Raw genomic sequence first — 18318 nt, 5'->3', positions numbered from 1 at the left:
TTTAAGAAAAGGCATTTTCTAATACTTTTTCTTGCTTTTGAAATAGGGCAAAGAAGGAAACTCAGCTCTCTTAAAAGTATGCTTGAAAGAAAGAGGAAATAAACTGCAGACCAAAGGGAGACCCATGAGACCAGCCTCCTGTAAGCCCGCCACGCCTCATCAGTGTTCGAGTCTGTCCCCAGTTTCCTCTGACGTCTCTTCCCTCCATCCCTGATATAGCAATGACCCCTTGTAACACCACACTTGGCTGAGAATCTGTATCTAACCCCTGCCTTTCCCTGATTTTAATTATATATTTCTTTGGGCTCATATATCTCTGGGGAAAAATAGATAGACAAGTGGAAAAACTTACAGGGGCACACAAAGAAATGCCTACATCTAGCATTCTGTAAGCTTAAAAATGTCTCCTATGAATTATTATGGGTAATTGGAGTGAGTTTGCTCAGAGCTAAATTACTTTGTTCCTTTGTTGATAGCTGTAGTGCAGCTGCTTGAAAAAAAAAATTGCACACACAAAAGGGAAGTTTCTTTAAAGTGAAATTCAAATCGTGTTTAAGGGAGACCAGAGTTAGCATACACACACTGTGTGCAAGTTCGCACAGCTTCTCTCTATTGGTTAAAATGGATCATGAGTGTGTGGGGTCAGGGTAGAGAAGCAGCCAGGACTTGATTATTAAGGAAGAATGGTACACAGCTGCTGCTAAGGAAACCCACCATGCACCTGAGGCCTCTCAGTGCAAGAAACATCTGGCTCACAGAGCCCTGGGCCAGCCCCTGCAGGCTAATTTAGGGCGGTATTTCTGTGTGTAAATTTCATCAACTACCTAAAGCCCCTGCCTAGGGCCTGAAGAGAACAGGGCAAGCCTTGAAGCAGTGAGTTCCCATCTTCCAGTTTTTCTGGCTATTTTGATCTTGTGTGCTGGCCTTACAGGGCAATGGGCATCCTGGGAGAGATCACCATCTTTGATGGTCAGTCCTGATAGAGAAAAACAACTTACCGTTGTCCTGAACTGAGGCCTATGCTTTAGTTTCCTTACTCCAAAGTGTGTAAACACTGTTTTTCATGTGGGTCTGTATGATGCCAACCTCCACTCCACACTGCTCCACTGCATTCTGAGTTAGAAACCCTTGCACTGCTAATTGCTCTCTGGCACTGGTTCATTCTCCCTCAAAATCAATACTGGGCACTATGCTATGGGCCTTGGTCATCTACCATGATCAGGACAATAAGCAAGTAACACGTCAGAGGAGAAGCTAACATAGGTGGATAAACTTATTTTGAAGTCCATGTGACATGAAGAAACACACTAGAGAGCAATGGCCTGTTGAACCAGACAGCCAGACAAACACCCCATTTCAACTGCACCCAGCAAACAACCACCCCCGGGCTCACTGTATACAGTCACGTGGGGTGTTAGATGCCTGAAATGAGAGGAAAGGAACAATACATGGGGACGAAAAGTCAGAGCCAGGGAAGCTACAAAGCACCATTCAAGTATGAGGTCCCCCCTTCTTCAAGGAGTTTACAATCTAACAGGGAGGCAGATAGGTCCACGACTAACCCTGGTGAGGGTCAGTGCTCTAAGGGATACACAAGCAATATGGCACATGGAGGGAAAGAAAATCCAGTAAGACTTCATGGAAGAAGTAGCATAACTGGATGTGAGCCACAGTAGAGGCTAGAAAAATGGTGACAGCACAGATAGGCAAGAAGGACAGCATGGACCAGTGGGCAGAAAGGGCAGAACAGTGATAATGAGCATGTCAATTCAGTTCCTGCGTCCTGCAGCATAGCAGGTAGAAAAGAGACCCAGGGGGTAAGAGGCTGAGAAGTGGTGGCCCTGGATTTGGAACATCCCAGCTTGGGACTTCCCAGATGTGGGGCCTTGGGCAAGTCATTACACCTTCCTGAACTTCAGTTTCATCACTTGCAAAATGGGGATAGTAACAGCACCTGCAGCTTCCCAGGGAGTTCTGTGGATTAAATGCAATATTTGTATGAAAAGCAGTTGGCACACTGTCCTCCCCGGGGAGAACACGCCTGACTACAAAAGTAGTCATCATAGCAGCAGAAGCAGCTGTTCTGTTTCTTAATGCCCGGTGCCTGCCAGGCTCTGTCCTCGGCCCTTTAGACATGTTCTGCCCTGCTCAAATGCTCCTCAAGGTGGATCCAACAGGCTCTGCTCTCCCCACTGCCTGACTGTGCTCAGATGGAGGGCTGAGTAAGGGAGGAGCTGACCACAGCTCAATCCTATAACAGATCCTAGTAAGAAGGGATGAGCATTCAGGTAAGAGCTACAAGGGCTATGGCAGCTGCAGAGGGAAGGGAAGGATGGACACCAGGAACACAGCAGAAGTTTCATCAACTTCTGGATGGGAGTCAAGGAGATGGAAGAGGCGAAGGAAGGCCAAGAACAACAAAAGATGGAGAACCAGATGAGGAAAGGGGGAAGCCAGAAAGACAACCAAGGGAAGGAGAAGTGAGCTTCGGATCTCCCTTAGCAACCAGGACCAGTCCAACTGGTAGTCAGAAACCACCTGGGGCTGCAGAGAGAAGACAAGCTCCACAAAACAATACAGTAACAGCTCAAAGCAGGACAACAGACAAGTTCACTAAGTGAGAAGATTGAAGACAAAACCTTAGAGAACATCCGCATTTAGGGACAGGGACAGGGACAACAAGCGATAGTAACAAAGAGCAGGCCGGGTGCGGTGGCTCTCGCCTGTAATTCCAGCACTTTGGGAGGCCGAGGCGGGCGGATCACCTGAGGTCGGGAGCTCAAGACCAGCCTGGTCAACATGGCAAAACCCCTTCTCTACTAAAAAAAAAAAAAAAACAAAAAGAAGCCAGGCATGGTGGCGGGAGCCTGTAATCCCAGCTACTCGGGAGGCTGAGGCTGGGAGAATTGCTTGAACCTGGGAGGTGGAAGTTGCAGTGAGCTGAGATCACGCCACTGCACTCAAGCCTGAGTGACAAAGTGATACTCCATCTTGGAAAGAAAGAAAATAATAATAGAGAAAAAGGTGTAACAGAGAGGAAGAAACTCAGGGGGCTAGAAGGAGGTGGCTGGTGGGGTCAACTGCTGTGGAGATGCCAAATGAGATGAGGACAGCACAGACCAGGGAGCCCCCAGCGATCTCAGAAAGCACAGCTCCCACCCAGGCCAGAACTTACAGCGGCCCACATAATTAAGCAGGCACTTCACTTACATACAATTAACTGCTCCCCTTCCTGTACTTGCCCAGTGGAGGCAAGGTGGATTTAATTTGCTGCCGTTTTGGAGAGGCCCGTGGTCAAGGGAGAATGAGGAATTCTGAGTGCTGCAATGAACTCAGAAGAAAATGCCACTGAAGGGTAGAGATTTTGATTGGCCATTCTACTACAGGACACAATGTGACCCTCCAGGAATCTACACCTCTCAGGGAACTAACTTGTGTGTGCTAGAGATCAAAGTAATTAACGCAAGAATAAGGCTCTCCCCAGCAATCCCAAGAGTGACATGCCAACAGAATTGCACCACAGGACCACAGAGGTGCAATTGTCTCCCCGTAACCACACGATCCCTCATGCCTCGCCGCAGCCTCGCCTCTGTGGGAAGACTGAACACAGCCTCGCCGCAGGTTACAGCCCCAAGGCAGCCAAGAACATGCACTTGGATCACGTGAAGTCCATTTAAAAAAAAAAGAATTATTGGTACAGGGAAGGATTAGCACAACAAAGTGAACTAGGTTCTCTCACCAGTTTTTTAAAACAGGAAGATATAATGTTTCTAAAATAAAATGCTAGACAATGAACTGATCTCACCAATCTCACACCATGTTCAAATAAAAGAACATCCAAACCAAGATTCAGGCCTCCAGATGAACACACCTACTTGGAAGGAATCATCCGTACCTGTTTCCCTGACTCCAGTGAGTCAAAACTATCGCAGCTCTCCTCTGACGAGACGGTTTCCATGGGAACATCATCTCGGAAGCCGACAAACTCTTCATCATCACTGGGGGCGTTAAAGATGTCAGCCACTTCTTTAGGGATCTGTTTTGGATTCAAAAGAGGCAGGATTAATCCAGGGGCTCTTGCTAATCACTTAGGGACATTTTCTGGAGGGGAGTAAGAGATCTCATTACTTCATCCAACTGCCACGGTTGCCCAGAAGTCCCCAGTAACCCTGAGCAAAACACGCTTCATTCAGCTAAGAACTCATGGGAAAATAAGGTGTGGGGGGGTGGGGGAGATAAAACTTAAAATTCTAGATATACCCTGTTTTACAGAGAATGTTAAAACCAGGCCAGAGAGAAGACATTTTTTATCTCTTGACAAAAAGAAAACTTGTTTCTGAGAACCAATGATCTCTTTTTTCTCCTACAGTGGATGCATCTTTAAATGTCATCTACATAAAAAAGATACCATAAAATATTATTAAGCTCTTTTTTTAGTGTTCAGCTACACTATTTATTTTTTCTTCTTTGTCATAGGCTGATTCAGAAAGTAGAAAGTTCATACAATGAAATAAGTAGTTTTCCTTCTTTTCTATATTGTAAGTCAACTTAAGTAGTTGGGGATTAATTCTAACAGAATTCAAATGCTATTAGGGGATAAGTGATCCCAGAGGGAACAGTGTCAGCACACTTAATCCACAAATATGTATCTGCTGGAGTTCATTTTTGTAAGTTGACTATTTTCTCCCAATTCTTTGTTTTAAAAAAAGTTCAAACACACAGAAAGGTGAACAAATAGTACAAACACCTGTCGATTCTTTATCTAGACCCATTATTTGTCACTGCATTTGCTTTCTTTCTCTGTTTCAACAAATATTAGGTTGAACCATGGGCATTTGCTGATATTTGGCTGTTTTTAACTTAGGAAAACAGCAATTTAATATGAGCCAACCTAATCCATATATACCCACATTAAAGTAATTTGCAGACATTGTATTGATTGGCCCTCATATAATTCAGCATGTATCTCCCACGGATAAGGACATTCTCCTATAGAACCACAAAACCATAATTGTACCGAAAATAATTAACATTAATAGTACGATTTACTGTAATTCTATATTTTAATACCTGCAACTGTTCCCAAAATGTCTTTTATAACTTTTTGGAGACAATAAGATCCACTCAAGCAAGGTTTTGCATTCTATTTGATTTTGTGTTTTTTGTTGCTTTTCACAACACTGACTTGTTTTTTAGATAGACCATGACAACTGCCTTGTCTTGTATTCTGAGCTTATCTGAGTGTTTCCTCATGATTAGATTCAGGTTATGTATTTTTGGCACCATTCTACATAGGTGACATGTACTCGTCAATGCATTGCATAAGGGGGCACAAAACATGAAGTTATCCCACTATTAATTAATTTTTAATTTTTCATTATAAAAACTTGCAAAGGTATTTCAAAAGTAGACAGGAAGATATTTTAATGAACACACATTGATCCTCCCCGTAGCTATCTGCCCAAGGCTAACTGTGCTTCCCCCGTATCCCGACCCAACTCCCCTTCTTCCAAATTATTGTGAAGCAACTGTAGACATAGTATCATGTCACTCTGTATCATCAAATGTACAGTCTGTATTCACAGTTCTTCTGCCTCATTTTTTAAAAACTTAGTTTATCTGCATCGTGATCCAACTAAGGTTCACACACTGATCAACATGGCTCTTAAATCCCTTCTCATCACTCCTTTATCTTTTTTTCTCTTGCAGTTTAATTTTGAAGAAACTGGGTCATTTGACTGTGGAGTTTGTCCAAGTCTGAAGTTTTATTTTTTTTGCAGCCCCTAGGTGGCATTTAACAGACTCATCTGGATTTACAATTTGGGCGTTGAATCTGGAGGCTCACTTCTAGTTTGCTTGCTTTTGCCAAGACTACTTTGTAGGAAGTGCTGTGCTCTTCCTTTGGAAAGCACGTAAGGTCTGGCTGTCTCTTTTTTTAGTGGTGTTGCGGTTTGGTCAATAAGTTATGGTGGAATCGGCCTGATTTGTTCTTTGCTTTAGAAAAAAAACCAACAACAACAACAAAAAACACCTTTTCTTCTTTGTCACTAATAAGGACTATGCAGAGTGATACTTGAGATTCTGTGAATATCCTCCCTGATAACATCTCACTCAATAGTTTCAGCAATCATTGACAGTGCTTTCTTTAAAATTATTTTTTATTTTAATAAAGACAGGGTCTATGTTACCCAGGCTGGTCTCAAATTCCTTGCCTCAAGTGATCCTCTCACCTCAGCCTCCCAAACTGCTGGGATTACAGGCGTGAGCCAGTGCACCCCTGAATCAATTATTACATTAGGAACTGCAAAAGAGAAATTTTCAGATTTTCTCTCTCCTTCATAAAGTAGCTGGCATGCTTGTATAACACGGTGTTTCTCTCACTCTCCCCCTTTTCTTCTACCATGTACATCCATGGATTTTTTAGAAGTATTATTCAGTGTGTTATAATCCATACTCTCATAATTCTTTCTGACTGTCCCAAATTTGGCCATTGGGAGCTCCTTTAAGTCATCCTCTGTCCTTCTGACATGGCACTAGGGGTCTTTCAACACCTCCTTGCTTTCTGACGCAACGAACATGGCAAGCTAACTTTGTATGTTTCCTGTCCCAGACCTCAAATCAGCCATTTCTCCAAGGAACCCTGAAACCTTTCACTGGGAAATGGCATTTAAAAACCAAGATCGGAGAACGTGGTGTACCTCAGTTAATGAAATATCATTGCTTGTAGGCTCTTTGGACAGAGCAAGGATATTTTAAATAGGTAAATCACAAGTTCATGTTGACACCTTGAATTCAAATCCAACACAGAGGCTTCTTCCTCTGCTCCCTCATCTCACATTAGCATCGCTGTTCCACCACAAGGAAAACCCTCGATCCCCAGAATTTTTAATATACTTATCCATGTGGTGCTCTATCTACAATAAATACAAAATAGTGCCAAACTGATGCCACCAATATATACCAACAACAAACAGTGCAGTTGAAGATTTCTTTGCAGTTCTTTCTAGCCCTGGAACATAGTCTCACTATACACAGGATCTTTTCCTTCAGCTAACCAGATGATCACTACACAAAGTATGGTTATGCAGAAATGTTTTACATGTACTTCCCATTTCATCATGCAGTATATTAAAAAGATGTCCTTAACAGTTGAGATTTAATAATTTTTACTGTTTCATCAGAACATTCTTACATGAAATTGACACTTTCTTTGTAAATTGAGTGCATGGAGGTGAATAATGCAATGACTACTAATAGTTTGCTGCTACCACCTGGATTCATGCTAAAGGTCAGCAGTTTTCTCACTTTGGCTTTTGCACAATCAGTGCAAATATCAACACAGCAAAAAGGGCAAATAACATCTTAGTAGTATTATGACATTACATTTGCCCTCATGGACCCGTGAAAGGGTCTCAGGGTCCTCCATCTCACGCTTTGACCACTGTGCTAGCATACACAGAGCTGTGTATTCAAAAGCTACTTAGCTTCTTGGAATTATCTGTATGGGTGTATTGACTTAATTTTACATTTAGTCAGGTTCCATTTAAGAAATTGGTAATCCTTAATCTATTTACTTTCATCATTATTTTAATGCTTCTTGATTAAAAATAATTAGAAAATAATGGTTCAATCAAAGGAAGTATAACATAAATACAGAAATGGGATACCCCAAGTTCAGTGATGCTGAAGGGTTAATACAAACACTTTCCCACCACCTAATAAAATCACTGCAAGGGACACACAAGAATAACACTTACAGAAGTAGAGTTCAACTAACAATTTTTTTTACCAGCCACATGTAGGGCAGCACTAGCAAAGCTTAACTCTGACATCGTTCTTGGGGAAAATATTAAAACTTTTCTCTAGGCGGTATGTTAAACAATGTTTGCCACCTTATCTTTTCAAAGACACCTTTTGTTGTTGGTTTAGCACTCAAAACTCAGAACTAATACACAAGGAAAACACCCAGACTAGAGAAACACAGACAATACTTATGAAAGTGTGCCTATGTTGTAGTTACATAATAGCCACTGAGGCACTGACAGGGACAGTGTGTCAACTTCAATCTTTTTCTTTTGGACTTCTCACCATTCAACAAAAATGAAAAAGCCCTGCTGGCCCAGAAGCTTCTTTTAACATAAATGGTTTAAAGGAGAAGGAGCACCCCATTTATGGATGTAATGGAAATACATATAAGGAATGGAGAGTGTTGGTGATAGGAATAAACTGCTTCCAGCAGCAACTGCATTAATCCCCATGGTACTGTGTTCAGCCCCACCCCTGCTGCGAACCTGTGTCCGCCTAGCTAATTCCTCCTTCTGCATCTTTGACTTCTGCATCTGCTCCAGAGGTACCATTAGCGGGCTGTAATTACTGATTAGGAACAAAAGGAAAGAGCACACTTTCAAAAAAACAGCGTGCATGCCTGGGGTATGCGGGGCTCTGAATCTTCAAAGCGTATTAAAAGAGTTTCAGATAGTCACAAGCTTCAGGATTTGGCAAAAAAAAAAAAAACTCTGTAAAATATTCAAGTGTCCTCAATGCAACAAACCGATTCGTTTCACAGATGCAACAAAGGCAGCAAGATTAATTTGAGAAGGACCTGACAGAAAGGATACACAGCGACCTCTTCTAACGAATGGCCAGTTCCACAACATAGCAATACATTAGGCCCGAGGATCCGTCACTTTCCTGTTCCATTCGGCAGTGATCCACTGGGTAGCTCACAGTCTTTTTTTTTCAAAGTTTGTGTTCCATTCTATTACAATAATGCCAGTCGTAAGACTCACCAAAAAGAACACTACAGCAAGTAACTGAAAACAACAAAAATACAAAATTTCTCAATCATTGGATATTTACATTAGTTGAACTTCTACAAAATTAGGATAGCTACAATCTAGTGAACCAAAAAAAAGAGAAAATTCTCATCTGAAAGTGAAAAGACCATTTCATTATTTACCATACTTTTTAAAAATTGACAACTTTATGCTATTCCTAACTTTCATGCAGTTTCTGTTTGTCTACTCTGTCTTTACTGGAATTAACAGTGTGAGTATCATCAAAAGTCATGTGGGGGACCAGGATTCAACTCCCTAAGAACACAGGTACTAGAAAGGAACCCCAGGGAACCTAACACAGGGCCCAGCCTAAAGCAGATGAACAATAAACCCTGGCTGAAAGCATTTACATGCATCTGACTTTGTGTCATTTTCTTAAGAAAGGTGTATTTTACTAGGAAAATACTAAGTCAAAAAGGTACACTCTGTGACATTCCTACATGAGGGGAATTAAGAATTTTCACCCAGAATCCTAGGACATCTATCTACAAAGCAGTCATATTCACAGCTCCCCGTTCAGAAAGGACTGCAGGTTTCCCTTATAAGCCATATAGATTACCTGAGAGCTTTTCTCTGAAATAGATTATGCAAACTCAACAGGCTTTGGGGCCAAGCGGGTGGGCAACAGGGCAGTAGGTCAGTTGTAGGAAAATACGGGATGGTGCTGACTGGTGGGCTGAACACATACATCCAGGAAAGGAGGCCACTCCTCCGCTCCAGCTGATCACTGCCCTGCGGGAACAGGGGTCTAGTGTGCCTGACCTCCAACATTCCCAGAGAATCTGGGAATCTAAGTGCTGGTAAGAAACTTCCCATCTACAGACTGGATCTCAAACTTGTTCAGGGAACACGCACAGTGGAACTCATAGGGCTTAGTGGAACTCATAGGGCTTTGTGGAACACCAAGGAAACTGTAAATGCCAGAATTCCAAATATTACCAACAGTATTAATATATCTACTAGTGCTTAGTAGTAACAGTAGAGGGCATCAGAGTGTTAAGAAGATTAAGAAAAATGTTATATCCTTTCCCTTGTTCATGGCAGCATTATTCACAAGAGCCAAAAAGTGGAAGCAATCCAAGTATCCATCGATGGAAAAATGGATAAACAAAATGTGATACATATATATAATTGAATATTATTCAGCATTAAAAAGGAAGGAAATTATGACACACGCCACCACATGGATGAACCTTGAAGACATTATGCTAAATAATAAGCCAGTCTCCATAAAACCAAGAACTGTATGATTCTACTTCTAACAGGTACCTAGAGTGGTTGAATTCCTGGAGACAGAAAGCAGAATGGTGGCTGCCAGATGCTGAGGGGAGGGAGAAACGTGGAGTTACTGTTTAATGGATACAGAGTTTCAGGTTTCCAAGATGAAAAGAGTTCTGGAATTTAAATATGCTTAACACTACTGAACCATACATTTAAAAATGGCTAAGACGGTAGATTCTATATGTATCTTAGCACAATTTAAAAAGAGTAAAACGAAAAAAGGCAAATTAAGAAAGACAATTTAAGCCAGGCATGGTGGTTCATACCTGTAATCCCAGCACTCTGGGAGGCCGAGGCAGGAAGATCACTTGGGCCCAGGGGTCTGAGACCAGCCTAGGCAACATGGTGAGACCCCATCTCTGCCAAAAAAAGATAAAAAAAGTAGCTGGGTTGTGGTGGCGTGTGCCTGTAGTCCCAGCTACTCATGAGGCTAAAATGGGAGGATCGGTTGAGCCCACGAGTTAGAGGCTGCATGCAGTCAGCCATGATCGTACCACTACACTGCAGTCAGGGCGTCAGCGAGACCCTGTCTCTAAAAGAGAAAGAAAAACCGGGGTGGAGGGGAATTTTTCCTTCCTTAAGTGAATGGAATCTTCCAAACTGACAGAACAAGTCCAGACTTTAGCCTAGTTTTAATGCTACCATCACTTCAGGGGCATGCGGCTTGAGAACCCAACTCTCTCACCTAAGGAAGGTTCAGATACATTATCATAGGTGCCAAGGCTTCAGCTTTAGTGTCTGACCAACCGGGTATCTGAGCCTGTAAGCCCAGAAGAGAACTGATAGTCCGGAGGACAGAGCTGTTTGCAGAACCACACTTGGCTGAAATCCAGCTTTGCTCTATCCCAGCTAAGCTATAGTAATAAAAATAAACCCTGCTGAGTTGCTGCTGGCTTCTCCTTGAGTAGGTGCCTTTCAGGCATACAAAGCAGTGTTTTGGAGGTCTCCACATCATTTTGACTTTTGTCAGCCTGAGTCTCCATTAAAATTCAGTTTAAAAAACTAATAAGCTATAAAAAGATGGTCAAACTGCCAGTTGGTTTTCAAGTATTTACCTTTGAAAATATTTTAATGTGAAGTATTGTTAATTTAAAACTTTATACAGTGAAATTAAATATAATATTTTTTAAATTAAAGCTTTTCCATATCTCAATGATATCTAAATTCATCCTTCCCGGATTAAAAAAATACAACCTCCTACCCAGAAGGAACACATTTATCAGTATTAGTTTTTGAAGAGAAAGAAAATAAGATTCACTTTTTAGGCCAACTGATACAAGGGCTGATTTTTATATACTCCAAGAATATTCAATGTACATTTCACCTAGAAACAAGCTCCATTTTAAGATTTACAAAGCAGACAAAAGATATTTATGCACACTACTGCATTTTCGTTATTAAGTGTTTTGAAAGCAATTTTGATAGCAATGACAGCAGAATTTGCGGGGTGTACTGTCTTGCATCTATGAAGAGGAGAACATTCCTTCCTCTTTAACACACCATGAAGGGTGAGAACTCTGTGTTATTTTCTTATGCAAAATCATTTATTTAAATCTTTTACAATTAAATTGGTTGGCCCATAAGAAAAGTACATACCATGTACCAATCACAAGAACAAACTCAAAATGGATCACAAACTTGAATATAAAACTGTAAAACTTTTAGAAGAGGAGAAAATCTTTGTGACCTTAACTTAGGCAAAGAATTCTTAAGATACAATACCAGAAGCACAATACAGATCTTTAAAATGTGTAAATTAAACAATCAAAATTAAGAACTTCTGCTCTTCAGAAAACACCATTAAGAGAATGAAAAGGAAAGTCCCACATTGGGAGAAAATATCTGAAAATGCTATCGCTGATTTGCATCCAGAAAATATAAAGAATGCTCAAAACTGAATAAAAAGAAAACAAATAAATCAGATGGTCGACGAGTTAAATGGTAAATGAGCACAAAAGAGAATTAAATTAACACATACATGCATCTGACTTCTGAATGGGGAGGACTTTCACCATCCACGTAAAGGAGTCCAAAATGGAAAAGTATATCACTGACCATGTAACAATTTAAAGCTTCTTACTTAAAAGAAGAAAACTCAGAAACAAAAACAAACAAAAAAAGTAGGGCAAAGATCTGACAAAAATATGACAAATTATTAAAATTGCTAAAAACCTCATACAAGATGAAATATACACCAAGGCCACACAGACAAAATGGCAAAACAAAGAAAACTCACTGAATAGGGAAAACAAAAGAGGCTAAAAACACTTGAAAAGTCCTCAACCTACCTAGTAATGAAAAGAATGTTAAGTTAAACAAGTATTCTTTTCATCTAGCAATTTAGCAACATTTTGGTTCCGTTTTTAAGGGCATGCTCGATGATGAGGAAGGTGTGAGGAGACAAACACTCCTATACAGAACTGGTATGAGGACACTGAACCCAAGGCTTCAGAAAGTAAGTATCATCATATACATCTCAAATAGGGCAGTTAATTTTTAAAAAATTATATACAGTACAATTTTCAAGACTGCCAGGAAAATGTGGCTAAACTCAGGGTGAAGGAGTATGTGAATTACTATTAGCAGTTAAGAGAATCATAAAATCAAGGATTATCAGGCCAAGTGTGAGGTGGCTCATGCCTGCAATCCCAGTGCAGTGGGAGACCAAGGCAGGAGGATCATTTGAGCCCAGGAGTTCAAGATTAGCCTGGGCAACACAGTAAGACCCCAGCTCTACAAAACATAAAAAATTAGCCAGGCATAGTGGCATGTGCCTGTAGTCCCAGCTACCTGGGAGACTGAGGAGGGAGGACTGATTGAGCCCAGGAGTTCAAGGCTGCAGTTAGCTATGATCTGCCACTGTAACAGAGGAAGACCCTATCTCAAACAATTAAAGAAAAAAAAAAAAAGATCATCAGATGGACCTCATCCATCAGGGAGATCATCCATCAAGGATCTCATCCATCAGTTTGTGCGTCTCTCTTCATATAATGGAGTGACAGCCAGGCACAGAGGCACACACCTGTAGTCCCAGCTACTTAGATGGCCTAGACAGGATAGCCTGAGTCTGGTTCAACTTCAGCCTGGGCAACAAAGCAAGACCCTATCTCTATAAGAAATAAAAATAAAATAAAATTAGGGCAACCACAGTTGGACTTACTCAAAGGCATGTAGCTTGTTAATGTCCTTACATAAAAACATTTCCAAGCATCTACATAGGAAAACGATCTGTTTTTCTGTAACTATATATTAATTAGTATTCAGCAGTTAATAAAAAAAATACAAACTCATGCTAACACCAAGAGCACAAGTAACAATTCGAGGAAAATAATAAATTGGACTTCATCAAAATTAAAAACTGTTGTGCATCAAACGATAGCAAAAAAGTGAAAAGAAAATCTACAGAATGGGAGGAATAGCTACAAATCATGTATCAATAAGGATCTACTATCTAGAATATATAAAGATTTCTTACAACTCAAGAAAAAGGCAAACAACCAATCAAAAAATAAGTGAAGAATTTGAATAGACCTTTCTCCAAGGAAGATACACAAATGACAAACAAGTACATAAAAATACACACATCAGCGGTCATTAAGGAACTGCAAATCAAAAACAGGCAATACTGGCTGGATACAGTGGCTCATGCCTGTAATCCAAGCATTTTGGGAGGCTAAGGCAGGAGGACCACTTAAGCTCAGTTCTAGACCAGCCTGGGCAATGTAGCAAGACCTCATCTCTAAAAAAAAAAAAAAAAAAATTAAAAATTAGCTGGGCATGATGGCGCACATGCCTGTAGTCCCCGCTACTTGGGAGGCTAAGGCAAAAGGAGCTCTTGAGCTCGGGAGTCGGAGGCGGCAGTGAACTGTGATCAAGGCACTGCACTTTAGCCTGGGTGACAGAGGAATAATAATAATAATAATAATGATAATAATAATAATAATAATGAAGACGTTGAATAGAAGCCATGGGGGATTGAAAAAAGCCACACACAGGTCCAGGCAAGACAATATGTTCAGAAAAGATCTAAGATGATCTTCAGTTTCCAGACACAGAACATACCCAGTCAATCTTTTGAAGATTTCCCTAGCACAGAGTCAGTCTGCAAAGATTGGAAGAGGTGGCCACTTTCTCAAATATCTAATTTTCAACAAAAGAACAAAGACATATAAAAAAGAAGAAAACCCTGGCCCATTCAAAGAAGCAAAATAAATTGACAAACTTTCCCAGAGGAAAACACTGGACTTACTAGACAAAGACAACTATCCTACGCTGAAAGAACAAAAGGCACAAAAAAATAATGTGAATCAGGAAAACGGGCAAAATGAGCCTATCAACAAAGAGAAATGAAGGAGGACTCCAAAAGAAACTATGGAGCTGAAAAAAATAGAATGACCAAGTTGAAAACTTCACTAGAGTGGTTTAAAAACAGATTTGAGGAGGCAGGCAAATCTGCAAATTTGAAGATAATGCATTTGAAAATACTGAGTCAGAGGTGAAAAAATTAGAGGAGAAAAAATTAAAAAGAATACAGAAGAGTGAAAAGAGCCTAAAATACTTCTTTAGGCACACCAATATAGGAATGATGGGAGACTCAGAAAGAAAACAGAGAGAAAGGGACAAATATTATTTGATACGACAGTGGGCAAAAACTCCCCAAACTGGCTGAAAGGCATGAATTGGAATACACCCAAGAAGCTCAATGAATTCCAAGTAGGACAAGTCGAAAGAGATCCTTACAAAGACACCATATAATCAAATATTAAAAGCCTAAAGGCAATGTTGAAAGTAGTAAGAAAAAAGCTACTTGTCACATATAAGTGACACTCAATAAGATTATCAACTGTTCAGCCCCAGTCAGGGGCATATAGATAAAACCCCCATCTCCCTGGGACAGAGCACCTGGGGAAAGGCGCAGCTGTGTGCGCTGCTTAAGCAGACTTAAACGTCCCTGACTGCTAGCTCTGAAGAGAGCAGGGGGTCTCCCAGCACAGTGTTCGTGCTCTGCTAAGGGACAGACTTGCCTTCTCAAGTGGGTCCCTGACTTCATGCCTCCTGACTGGGAGACACTTCCCAGCAGGGGTCAACAGACACCTCATACAGGAGAACTCTGGCTGGCATCTGGTGGGTGCCCCTCTGGGACGAAGCTTCCAGAGGAAGAAAGAGGCAACAATCCTTTGCTGTTCTGCAACCTTGCAAACAGGGTCTGGAGTGGGCCTCCAGCAAACTAACTGCAGCAGACGTGCAGAAGAGGGGACTGTTAGAAGGAAAACTAACAAACAGAAAGGAATAGCATCAACATCAACAAAAGGACTTCCACTTGGAAACCCCATCTGAAGGTCACCAACATCAAAGACCAAAGGTAGATAAATCCATGAAGATGAGGGAAAACCAGCGCAAAAAGGCTGAAAATTCCAAAAACCAAAATGCCTCTTCTCCTCCAAAGGATCACAACTCCTCGCCAGCAAGGGAACAAAACTGGATGGAGAATGAGTTTGATGAATTGACAAGTATGCTTCAGAAGGTAGGTAATAAATTCCTCCGAGCTAAAGGAGCATGTTCTAACCCAATACGAGGAAGCTAAGAACCTTGAAAAAAAGAAGAATTGCTAACGAGAATAACCAGGTTAGAGAAGAACATAAATGACCTGATGGAGCTGAAAAACATGGCACGAAAACTTCATGAAGCATACACAAGTATCAACAGCCAAATCGATCAGGCAGAAGAAAGGATATTAGAGACTGAAGATCAACTTAATGAAATAAAGCATGAAGACAAGATCAGAGAAGAAAAGAGTGAAAAAGCAATGAAAAAGGAAGGAAAAGGCTCCAAGAAACATGGGACTATGTGAAAAGACCAAACCTACGTTTGACTGGTGTACCTGAAAGTGACGAGAAGAATGGAAGCAAATTGGAAAACACTCTTCAGGATGTTATCCAGGGGAACTTCCCCAACCTAGCAAGACAGGCCCACATTCAAACTCAGGAAATACAGAGACCACCACAAAGATACTCCTTGAGAAGAGCAACCCCACGACACATAATCATCAATCAGATTCAGCAAGGTTGAAATGAAGGAAAAAAGGTTAAGGGTAGTCAGACAGAAAGGTCAGGTTACCCACAAAGGGAAGTCCATCAGACTAACAGCGGATCTCTCTGCAGAAACCCTACAAGCCAGAAGAGAGTGGGGGTCAATATTCAACATTCTTTATGAAAAGAATTTTCAACCCAGAATTTCACATCCAGCCAAACTAAGCTTCATAAGCGAAGCAGAAATAAAATCCTTTACAGATAAGCAAATGCTAAGAGATGTTGTTATCACCAGGCCTGCGTTACAAGAGTTCCTGAAGGAAGCACTAAACATGGAAAGGAAAAACCAGTATCAGCCACTGCAAAAACATACCAAATTATAAACACCATCGACACTATGAAGAAACTGCATCAACTAATGGGCAAAATAACCAGGTAGCATCATAATAACAGGATCAAATTCATACATAACAATATTAATCTTAAGTGTAAATGGGTTAAATGCCCCAATTAAAAGACAGACTGGCAAATTAGATAGAGTCAAGACCCATTAGTGTGCTGTATTCAGGAGACCCATCTCACACCCAAAGACACACATAGACTCAAAATAAAAGGATGGAGGAATATTTACCCAGGAAATGGAAAGAAAAAAAAAAAGCAGAGATTGCAATCCTAGTCTCTGATAAAACAGACTTTAAACCAACAAAAATCAAGAGAGACAAAGAAGGGCATTACACAATGGTAAAGGGATCAATCCAACAAGAGCAGCTAACTATCCTAAATATATATGCACCCAATACAGGAGCACCCAGATTCATAAAGCAAGTTCTTAGAGACCTGCAAAGAGACTTAAGACTCCCACACAACAATAGTGGGAGACTTTAACACCCACTGTCACTGTTAGACAGATCAAAGAGACAGAAAATTAACAAGGATATTCAGGACTTGAACTCAGCTCTGGACCAAGCAGACCTAATAGACATCTACAGAACTCTCCACCCCAAATCAACAGAATATACATTATTCTCAGCACCACATCACACTTATTCTAAAATTGACCACATAACTGGAAGTAAAACACTCCTCAGCAAATGCAAAAGAACGGAAATCATAACAGTTTCTCAGACCACAGTGCAATCAAATTGGAACTCAGGATTAAGAAACTCACTCAAAACTACACAACTACATTGAAAGTGAACAACCTGCTCCTGAATGACTACTGGGTAACTAATGAAATCAAGACAGAAATAAATAAGTTCTTTGAAACCAATGAGAACAAAAACAACATACCAGAATCTCTGGGACACAGCTAAAGGAGCGTTTAGACGGAAATTTATACCACTAAATGCCCACAAGAGAAAGCAGGAAAGATCTAAAATGGACACCCTAACATCACAAATAAAAGAACTAGAGAGTGGCCTGGGTGCAGTGGCTCACGCCTGTAATCCCAGCACTTTGGGAAGCCAAGGCGGGCAGATCATGAGGTCAGTAGTTCAAGACCAGCCTGGCCAACACAGTGAAACCCCGTCTCTACTAAAAATACAAAAAAATTAGCTGGGCGTAGTGGTGGGCACCTGTAATCCCAGCCACTTGGGAGGCTGAGGCAAAGAGAATCGTTTGAACCTGGGAAGCGGAGGTTGCAGTCAGCCCAGATTGTGCCACTGCACACTCCAGCCCGGACGACAGTGCAAGACTCCATCTCAAAAAAAAAAAGAACTAGAGAAGCAAGAGCCATTAAATTCAAAAGCTAGCACAAGACAAGAAACAACTAAGATCACAGTAGAACTGAAGGAGATAAGGAGACACGAAAAACCCTTCAAAAAAAATCAATGAATCCAGGAGTTGGTTTTTTGAAAAGATCAACAAAATAGACCGCTAGCCAGATAAAGAAGAAAAGAGAGAAGAATCAAATAGATGCGATCAAAAAATGATAAAGGGGATATCACCACTGATCCCACAGAAATACAAACTATCAACAGAGAATACTATAAACACCTCTACACAAATAAACCAGAAAATCTAGAGGAAATGGATACATTTCTGGACACATACCCCCTCCCAAGTCTAAACCAGGAAGAACTTGAATCCCTGAATGGATCCATAAGTTCAGAAATTGGGGCAGTAATTAATAGCCTGCCAACCAAAAAAGTCCAGGACCAGACAGATTCACA

General features: G+C 40.9%; 1 protein-coding gene across 8 annotated transcripts in view; it reads right to left on the bottom strand.

Annotated features, from left to right (window-relative positions):
* Positions 1–18318, bottom strand: part of CDCA7L (cell division cycle associated 7 like) — a 45098-nt gene that overhangs the window by 11977 nt on the left and 14803 nt on the right. For all 8 annotated transcript variants that reach the window (XR_012432605.1, XR_012432607.1, XR_012432606.1 and 5 more), the window contains exon 2: positions 3896–4036. Coding sequence is in view for 4 of the 8 variants with exons in the window: in XM_005550007.4 (XP_005550064.2) it covers positions 3896–4036 (141 nt within the window). In the remaining 4 variants the exon portion in view is untranslated. The remainder of the gene's footprint in view (positions 1–3895; positions 4037–18318) is intronic.

This window comes from Macaca fascicularis, chromosome 3 (assembly GCF_037993035.2).
Source record: "Macaca fascicularis isolate 582-1 chromosome 3, T2T-MFA8v1.1".
Classification (NCBI taxonomy): Eukaryota; Metazoa; Chordata; class Mammalia; order Primates; family Cercopithecidae; genus Macaca; species Macaca fascicularis.
Note: the sequence above shows the minus strand (reverse complement) of the source record. Positions and strands in the feature narration are given on the sequence as shown.